Source organism: Mangifera indica, chromosome 14, assembly GCF_011075055.1.
Source record: "Mangifera indica cultivar Alphonso chromosome 14, CATAS_Mindica_2.1, whole genome shotgun sequence".
In the NCBI taxonomy this organism is placed as follows: domain Eukaryota; kingdom Viridiplantae; phylum Streptophyta; class Magnoliopsida; order Sapindales; family Anacardiaceae; genus Mangifera; species Mangifera indica.
Genome location: NC_058150.1, coordinates 11,899,394 through 11,909,538, shown reverse-complemented (window position 1 = coordinate 11,909,538; position 10,145 = coordinate 11,899,394). Strand labels below are relative to the sequence as shown.

General features: G+C 31.2%; 1 protein-coding gene across 1 annotated transcript; it reads left to right on the top strand.

The window, feature by feature from the left end:
* The first annotated feature begins 7,268 nt into the window (after positions 1–7,268).
* Positions 7,269–9,997, top strand: LOC123196423 (zinc finger BED domain-containing protein RICESLEEPER 1-like). Its single transcript, XM_044610450.1, has 4 exons — positions 7,269–7,408; positions 7,484–7,618; positions 7,881–7,958; positions 8,170–9,997. Exons 1-4 carry the CDS (start codon positions 7,373–7,375, stop codon positions 9,949–9,951), a joined length of 2,031 nt encoding a protein of 676 aa, XP_044466385.1. The 5' UTR covers positions 7,269–7,372; the 3' UTR covers positions 9,952–9,997.
* The last annotated feature ends 148 nt before the right edge of the window (positions 9,998–10,145 follow it).

Genomic DNA, 10,145 nt, shown 5'->3' with positions numbered 1-10,145 from the left:
CGCATCCAACGTAAAGAAAATATAATGGTTTAAAAGAATTATCTATTAGCTTAGAGACAACTTCTTTGATGAGGGGTTTATGCGATTCAATGAAAGAATAGGTTTAACTAACATCTAAAACCTTAATAGCTAATCATGTAGAGTGGGAAAATCATCTCTATCAAACAAAAGGATCATCACAAGTTAACATCTAAAATGACCCAAAATTATAAATTTCCAATTTCAACAGAGAAAAAAAGTCCCAAATCAAACAAGGTATAAATCTCCTATTTCAAACACAGCAAGAAAAAATCGGTTGATTTACTTTGTTCACATCGCCGAATGAATAAAGGTTTGGCAGAGAATCATCGGAACAAATGCCAAAAGTTGTTGTACTCATGAACAACAGAACCAGATTACAACGAAGAACTGATGTGTCGTGAAAAGCAACAGAGGGCTTCGAAGTCGTGGTAGCTGAACAGAGGCAGTGTCAGCTAAAAGGATTATACAGTGGTAAGGATTTGATTGCAACGAATTAAGGCAGTCTTTTCAGTCCAAGGTTTAGTTAACTTTAGGTGTTTTTTTTTTAAATATTTTGAAGTGTTTGTAACGTGTAAGCGGAAGAAGGAAAGTGAAAACACATAAAGAAAGCGAGGTTGGTTAGATGCAATACCGTTTTTTGTAACTTTAATTTTGGCATTTAAGCAAGCCGGGCTCATGCTTGTCTTCTGTTTAAAATTTGAGCTTAAGTTTAGGCTCGTACTAATTTAGAAAACAAACTTGTTTTGAATCTACCCATACTTGCATCTCTTTGTACACATAAAGACATACAAAGAAGTCATACCAAGTCAAAACCATATAGTACACCTAAAAAAGAGCCATGTACACCCATGCCAAGGCAAATTTTAAGGCGTACAAGTCCTTGTACATAATAGTTACCTAGGGCTTTAGAATTTCAAAGCCCTATTCATATAAAGCCATGTACACCCATGTATAGTATTTTGCACACTTGTACATTTGTGTGGCATGAGGAAATTTTGGCCATTAGGAGGTATGATGGAGGTTAAATATTTATAAAAAGTTATCAAGTACACCATACAATTGGAACGTACATCTACACATATTTATATTTCAAGGGAAATAAGTCATTTTTGGATGTCAACAAATACTTTACCAAATCCAATGATCATATGAACCTTTCCAGTCATCCAAGGTTATAAATTCAAGCTTCTTTGAGTTTGAAAAGATTAGAGATCATTGATGTAAAATCCAAACTACTATTCTCTTTAAATTTCTCTCCAAAGCTTATCACTCATTTATTTGAGAGAAACCTTGTGCTTAATTTTTGTATTTGCCTCTATAGAGGAATTTTCATATCCCATCATTTGTAATCCATTTATTTAGGAAAAATCTTCTATCACTATAGTATTAGTCACAATCTTGGATCAACTAGTGTAATTGAGCAAAAATTATGGATAACTATTGTAATGAAGAGATTCTTTACAAGCGAAACTTCAAGTGAGTTGCTTAAAGAAGTGAAAATAAGAGGCTTGGGTTGAAGATCTCCGAACCATACTAAATCTTGAAAATTTCTTTTTTTTTCTCTTTACTTTAAGTTTATTCTTGTATTGTTTAATTTTGATCAATCTTATTTGTGTGAAAAGTTTTTAATTTGTATTAAGTTTTAAATAATCATATTCACCTCCTCTAGGATTATATTAGCCATTAAGGTGATTTTAGGAGCTCTATAGGATTAGCTATAGATAGAACAACACCAAGTTTAGTCACAAACTTCTTGATCCACAACGTTTCTTTTGCCGCATCTAACAAAGCAATGTACTCGGCCTCGGTTGTAGAATTAGTCATAATGTTTTGCTTAGAGTTTTTCCAACAATTACGCCACCATTCAAACAAAAAACAAATGCCTTTTGGGATTTAAACTCTCGCAATTAGTTTGGAAAATGGCATTACTATATCCTCTCATAGTGACCTTTTGCTCTCCTCAATAAACCAAAAACACATCCTTAGTTCTTCTCAAGTACTTTAGAATGTTATTGACAATTGTTCAATAACACTCACCAAAATCTAATTGATATCTACTACAAATGCTTAAAGCATATGAAATATCAACCCTCGTACATAGTACAACATATATGATTGATCCTATCAGTGATACATATGGTATTTGAGTTATCTTATCTCTCTCTTCTGATGTCCATGGACATATCTCTTTAAAAAGATATATGTCATGAGACATCGAAAGAAATCCTTTCTTAGATTCTCCCATGTTGAATCTCTTTAACACTTTATCTATGTACATGTTTTGATTTAGTCTAAGTAGCCTACATGCTCTATCACTATAGATTTTTATTCCAAGGATATAGGCTAATTCTCCTAAGTCTTTAATGGAGAAGTATTTGCATAACCAAGTCTTTATCAATTACAAGTTTGGTATATCATTTCAAATAATCAAGACTTCACTAAAATACAATATCATAAATATCATTTTACTCCGACTTACCTCCTTATATACATTTGACTCTTTTTTTTTTTTTTTATGAATTCAAATTTTATTATGATTTCATCAAAATGAATGTCCAACTCTTAGAAGCTTGCTTAAGTTCAAAAATGGATCTATGTTACTTGTATAATTTGTTCACTTGTCTATCAAGAATGAAATCGTTAGGTTGTGCCATATACACATCCTTAATGAGGTTTCCATTTAAGAAAGTTATTTTAAGATCCATCTGCCAAATTTTGTAATCGTAGTATGCAATAATCTCAAGCATATTTTGAATAGACTTCAACATTGCAATGGGCAAACAAGTTTCATCATAACCGATCTCAAGTTTTTGGGTGTGCAACCAACCATACTTTATAGGTATGCACATTACTTTCCATATCAATCTTTTTTCTGAATACCTATTTAAACCCCACAAGTTTTATCCCTTTAGGTGGATCAACTTATATCTATACTTGGATAAGGTAAACGAAGTCTATTTCAAATTTTATGGCTTCAAGCCATTTTGTGGCGTCGAGATCTGATACAACATCTTCGAAGTCATAGGCTCATCTTCATAGATGACTAGTACATCATCGTGTTTGAGTCAAGAGATAGTCAAATCTCTAGTGCTCGTGGCATACTCAGCTAAACCTACATGACTCATGTGTATTTTGAATCGATTATGGCATAACCTTCTCATAATGTTTGACAACTTCAAGTGGCACATATTCATGTCAAATATCTATTGTATCTTATGGTGTCAGAACTTCATTGAAAACTACATCCGTTCACTCATTCTTTTGGAAATGAGCTATTTTTCCAAAAAAAAGAATTCAATTCAAACAACAAAAACCTTTTGCTCATTCAGGTAGTGGAAGCAGTATCCTTTAGTTTCCTGTGGATACCTCACAAAGATATATGTTTTAGATTTGGAACTTAGTTTGTTGGAAGTCAATTTCTTGACAAAAGCTTCATTGTTCCAAAATTTTGGATATTGTAAAATGGGCTTTTGTCCAATCCATAACTTGTAAAGAGTTATGTCCACATATTTTGAAGGGCCACTGTTCAGTATGTAGACTATTGTTTCTATGGCGTAGCCTTAGAATGACATGGATAAGTCAATAAAGCTTATTATGTACCTGATCATATCTATCAAGGTTTGATACATCTATTTAAATACAGCATTATATTATGGTGTACCAAGAGAAGTAAATTGAGACACTTTTTTATGCTCCTTTACATATTCTTTGAGTTTAGAAGTAAGGTATTCACCTCCTCGATCACTTCAAAGGATCTTTATCCTTTTTCTTGACTGTTTTTCCATTACTTTCTTAAATTCTTTGAATTCTCAATGCATTTAGACTTATGTTTCATAAAAAACACATAGTCATATCTACTAAAGTTATTAGTAAATATGACGAAGTAAGAATTCTCATATTTGGCTTGCACTGTTAGGGAACCATGCACATCACTATGAATGATGTCTAACAATATAGTTGCTTTTTTATTTTGTTCAATGAAGGGTAACTTGGATATTTTTTCCAATAGACATGATTTGCATTCATCTTAAAACTAATGGTCAAATGATCGTAAAACTCTATCTTTATAGAGTTTTGAAATGTGTTTTAGTCCTATGTGATCAAGCCTATAATACCATAAATATGTAGTTTTTGAATCAAATTGTTTCATTCATTTATTATCAATACTAAGTAGTTTATTATCTAGATTAAGAACATACAAGTCATTAATAAATTTAGTAGTTCCATAAAGAATATTATTCAAACTAATAGCTATAACACCATTAGTAATCGAGAAATAATATATTTCCTTGTCTCATGTAAATACAAAAATTAAATTTCTAGAAACTAATAGAATATAATAACAATTCTTTAATTTTGACATAAGTACAATGGGCAAACTAATATAATAATATCCTATAGGTAATTTATGATGAATGTCCCATATGAGTCCAGAAAGGACTACAAGACAAGTTTAATCACCAAGTTATTGTCCATGATCACACCCAATGATGCTAACCTCTTAAAGCACCTACTACATGAGGGTCCACTTGGTCTCCCCCATCCATTTTGCACCAATACAATGTTGTAGGCACTTGATATTTCTCATATATTGCACAAGTTGTGAACATCTCATGGAGGTGAAGAAGAATGGATGGTGGATCCATATCCTTATGTTGCTTTTGTAATTCAAGTGTCATCAATGCTAACATAAGGCACTAGACATCGATAAAGTCATCCAGGTACTTATTAAAAACATCCTTTTGTTCTTAGGTGATATCTAAATCAAGCTCGAAAGGTAAAACTTCTTCAAGAATGTATAACCTTTTCTTTTGATGCAGTACAATCCAAAGATTTTGATACTAGTAACAGAAATTGTTGTCTTTAGTCCTGTTATCCTTTTCCAAAATCGTTTTAATGAATTATTCATTTAACATGGGCTTTGTTAAATAAATCGCTTACACTGCTTTCCTCAAGCCAACAACCCTTTCTATTAAACTCAACAAGTCTTATTGGACTTCCTAACGGGCTAAGATTCTATCGAATCAATTTTTCCTTTCACTCTGGTGAACAAGTTTGAATTGACCTAATTTTTTAGGTCAACAAACTAGTCACTAAAATCTATTATCTCAAGTTCAGCAATTATGCTTGAACAAATCATATGATGTCGATTGTGATTCTTGATTTTTAGTAAAGTGAATACTATATTTCAGCCATGCAACAACAATTGTATGTCCTTACTCAACCTATAATACACCTTCATCTTCAATTTAGCAAACAAGTTAGATTTACAAGTTAAGTTGGACCCAATACAAATAATCCTCAATTTTTCACTTGGTCAAAGTATATTTCACTTTGGCAAAAAATGTTTTAACAAATAGAAGCTTAATCGAGGCATTGTATTAGAAGGCTACGATATTTTTTCGATTGAAATTATCAAAATTAATTTTTTTCAATTAAAATGATAGAACTTTCAAATTTTTATCTTGAATAGACCAAACTTTTTTTTTTTTGGTGTTAAAAGAAACTAAACTTTTACTATTTTCTATAAAAGATCTCATAATAATTACCTTGTTTACAAAACAAATAATTGTATTTATTTGTTACCTTCAATAGGACATACTAATTAAAAGTTTAGTATTTCTATAGGAAAATTAGAAAGTCTGATTCTTTAAGTTCAATCTTTTCGATAGAAAATAAAAAGAATTGATAGTTCAATACATGTAGGTGTTGTCTTTTTGTATCTTTAAGCATTTTCTTGTTTCTCTCATTCTATGTTTTACCTAAAAAGGCAAAATCTTCATACCTCAAAGTGTTTTCACCTTATTCTCCCAACTGATAAAATGGAGGAAGAAAGAGAAGACAAGAATGAGTTTTAGTTATTTCAAGTGATAGGAATTTTTTTTTTTTATTTGGAAAATGTTATAATTGCTAGGATTGGATCCAAAACCTTGCAAGTGAAAATAGACATACTTACCAAGCCAAATTCAATTTTAATAAATGTAATCTAGATTTAATATTTATTGAATAAATAAGCAAAATTACATTGAATTTTTCTTTATATTTATTTAAACAAAACATAGTTCTAATCATCAGTTGATCTAGACAAAATCCTTCATCAGGTCAATATTTGGTCTGGGCTTGAAATTATTGCTTGAAACAATGAAAGAGTCTTTTTCTTTTCAAGTGAAAGAGTATAATATTGCTTGAAACAAGTTGGGTAGTTTTTGTAGCAGGAGAAGTCCAATAACACTTGTAGAGACTCGGAGTTCCAGTAAATCTAGTTACACTAAACAAGATAAATGATTAGCTTCTCTGATCACAATATAATGTTGCCACATAAACCATTAGATTACTTATGATAAAAAGTTGGGTCTCAACTTTATATAAGTAAAACCTAAATTTTTATTAAATTTTTATTTTTTATTAATTTTTACTGTTTTTATTAATAATAAAATTATTATTTAATAACAATATTTAAAAGAATTATAAATTCATCATATTTTTTCTCCAGTTTAAAAATTAACAATTTTTTCTCACTTTCTCCTTACACAAAGTTTACAATCTCTCTTGTCATTTTTCTAGCAATCAGAGTTGACCAACCTCTACCCTCTTATCTCTTAGACGAGGATGAATCATTGACCAACAAGACGTTGGTTGATGATTTATCAGCGAGGATTTAGGCATCACACAAATCGTATCGATCGAATGAAGGCTTAAACTTTCGTTTGATTGATATGTGCAGCACAAAAATCCTTGTTAATGAATTGTCAGCCAACAAACCATCCTTGTTTGAGAGATGGGCAGATAGAGGTTGGTTGGCTCCAGCCATCAAAGAAGTTGTAAAGGAAAAATATAAACTCTAAAGGGGAAATAGTCATTTTTTAAATTTTTGGAGAGGAAAAAATAAGAAAAATTATTAGTTTTTTAATTCAAGAGAAAAATGTGATAAATTTATAATTTTTAAATATTTTTATTAAATAATAATTTTTATCTTTGATAACAATAATAAAATTTATCAAAATAATGCGTATTTGGTGAAAATTTTTCAGAATAATGGGTATTTGGTGAACAGTTGGTTAGTCGTGGCCTTTGTAAAATCAATAAAAAGTAGGTTCAGTTTAAAAAATTATTTTAATTAATTTTTCTTATTTCTCCATAGGGTTTAAATATAATTATTTTTAATTAGTTATCCTTCTTTTCGTAGGAAAAGAAATAAATATGTGGACCCCATAACGCGCAAATCAAAGTAGTGATAAGATTCCTTCTTAACTTTTTGACTCCAAGCACCACCCCTCCTTTTTTAACTTTCTGACTTGCTCTGTATATTTGCACACAAAGCTCACTCTGATTTCTTACTCAAAAGCTTCATATGGAATTAGCGGGGAAAAAGATGGATCAAATTCAAGTAAGTATTTATTTTCTTGCCCATCTACATACAAAATTATGTCTCTCTGATGCGATGTGTGTGTGATCTATGTAGAAGGGAAAGAAACAAATCAGTGAGGGAATGAATTGTTTGCGGGATCTAGTAAAACGTTACAGCCAGATCCCAGAAAAGGCGGGAAGGGTTTCTGAAATCATGACCTATTTTCAATATCTTCAACAACAAATACAGGTAGTAACATTACATACTAACATGTACTTCATTTCTCTCCATGTTTTTTTTTTTAATTTTTTATAATTGTTGTGTACTGTCTGTTATAGTTCTTCATTGTTAAGTACCTGGAACTTCTGATCATCACAATAAGCACTCCCTGCATGTATTTCCCATTAAAGAAATACAAAAATAAAAATTGGGTCCATTCAATCTGTTGATGTTTTTGTTCCTGCTTTGTTTAATCTGAACTGACATAGCTTCGTCCATTAAATATGTGAAGGAAATTGAATCTGTAGCACAAAAGGGAGGAGCACCTGTCTCTTTCAATGTCTATAGAGCAGATCTACGACGTCGACAGGTTCCTTAAACGCTACTCTTCATTAATGTTCTCACTCTTAATTACATGATAATGATAATGTTTTAGTAAAAATGTTTTTTCTATAATTATTTATAATATATGCCTCAATTAAAGAAAAATAATAATTGACTTGGTCGATTTAAAGAGAAATTATCAGTTTGAATTTGCATTTTATTATTTATTAGGTGTAGATTTGTTTCTATGTTAACAGAAAATCACTCAAATTAGAGAACAAGATGCCAACTTTGAACCTACTTTAAATCAAGGGATTGATCTGCTGATAAATCAAGAAGGGGACTGCTCATCAAGCTCTAAGCGAAAAAGGTGGTCAAATGTTTGGGAGCACTTTACAAAGTATGTAGGCAAAGATGAGAAGGAATGGGCTCAATGTAAACACTGCAAGAAAGAGTTTGTACAATTAAGTAAGAGTGAAATCACACATCTGAATAATCATCTAGAAAGTTGCCTAGGTTTGAGAAATCCAGCTGGATTAATAGATAAAACAGAAAAGGTAAGTGTGATTGATCAGGAATTGAATGACTCCAATTTGGTGCGAAGGATTATCAAGTATGGATTGAACGGTATAACGGACGATATACTTAATGTTTATGAACAAGAAAATGATAAGTTGCACAAATATTTAGATAAACTCCCAGGTTCTGTTAATGTAACAATTGAACGGGAAGGGATCCACTTTCCTGTTTGGTATGTAACAATCTGGTCTATTGATGATAATTGGGAATTGAAGAAGAGGACAATTCATTTGGAGAATGATGATATGAAGAAGAGGATTATTCATACTGATGGCATGGGAGGTTTAAATGAAAATCCTTTGAAGCATTTGTTTCAAGATTGGAACATAGACAAAAGAAGTTTGTCTATGCATGTTGACGATACTGGAAAATTAGACGTTACCAAGTTTGACAAGTGGCTTCATGAAAGAGCTTCACTTCCTTGTATTGGGATTTATCGTAGATGTTATACTTTCTTAGTGGATTTTGAAGGTAAAGTTATCGACGAGTTGTTGAAAAATGAGATTGAGATTTTCACGAAAGTGTGGGATCTTCGATGCTACTGCTTGACATCATCAAACAAATATATGTATGAATTAGCAGTAGAAACAGTGTCCATGGGTATAAAAGGAGCTTCCATATTTTTTGGTAGTTTTACTTTGTATTACGATTTGCTTGATTGGATAATGAGAAATAAAGAAGCATTTTGTGAATTTGAGCATACAGATCCTGATTTCAAGTCTATCGGTTTTGATTGGGATGATGCAACTTCACTGCACAGCTTTATGGTTGTGTTAAAAGATATGGAAAATGATATTGAGGAACTGCTGGAATCTGAATGTGAATCTAAATTGGCAAATGAGTGTTTCCCTATAATTTATCACTTTTTTTCAAAATTGCTACGGTTCAAAAAAACTGAGAATCAGTACTTTCGCCTTGCTGCATTACGTTGCAGAGAATGTTTTGATGAATATTGCGGCAACTCTAAGATGTTATATGTAATCACAGTGATTCTGGATCCAAGATTTAAAGTGGATATTGTAGAGCATTTCTACAAAGAAATTTACGATAATGAGGCAGACTTCCACTTTAAGAAAATCTTTGATAGTGTTGTAAATATTTACAATGACTATGCAAAGGATGTCAAATCGATGGGGAGAGCATATGCATTTTCACAGCATGCAAATGAGTTTGTTTCAACAAAATCAGAATTTGACCGCTATTTGCAAGACTCCAGGGTTCCTTTGTATGAAGAGTTTGATATATTGGAATGGTGGTGTGTGAATTCTCCAACTTATCCAATACTAGCTACAATGGCTCGTGATTTCTTATCAATACCTATTGTTAAGTGGATTGAGTCGGTGTCTCATCGTGTGGAGTGTGAAATTGAAGATATTTATACTAGTAAGTTGGATGTTGAATTAAAACGTGCTTTGATATGTTTAAAGATTTGGTTGAACTACCCTGTAAATTTAGAATGAACTGAAGTTGCTGAAATAAAAATATATGTTTTGTTTTTCCCATTTACTAAATTTCTCTTTCAACAGAATATCCATGAAATTAAAATTAAAACAAGCGGTCAATATTTTATATAAAAATATATATATTTCAATTATTTCTGTTAAAAAGCATATTAGAATTGCTAAAAGATAAAACAGAAGAAATATAAAAAGTA

What these genes read in the sequence shown, in the direction of transcription:
- LOC123196423 (XM_044610450.1), top strand. Translation starts at nt 7,373, where the DNA reads ATGGAATTAGCGGGGAAAAAGATGGATCAAATTCAA. An exon ending in AAAAGATGGATCAAATTCAA is followed by an intron (nt 7,409 to 7,483) that starts GTAAGTATTTAT and finishes TGATCTATGTAG; the next exon opens with AAGGGAAAGAAACAAATCAG. An exon ending in CAGATCTACGACGTCGACAG is followed by an intron (nt 7,959 to 8,169) that starts GTTCCTTAAACG and finishes CTATGTTAACAG; the next exon opens with AAAATCACTCAAATTAGAGA.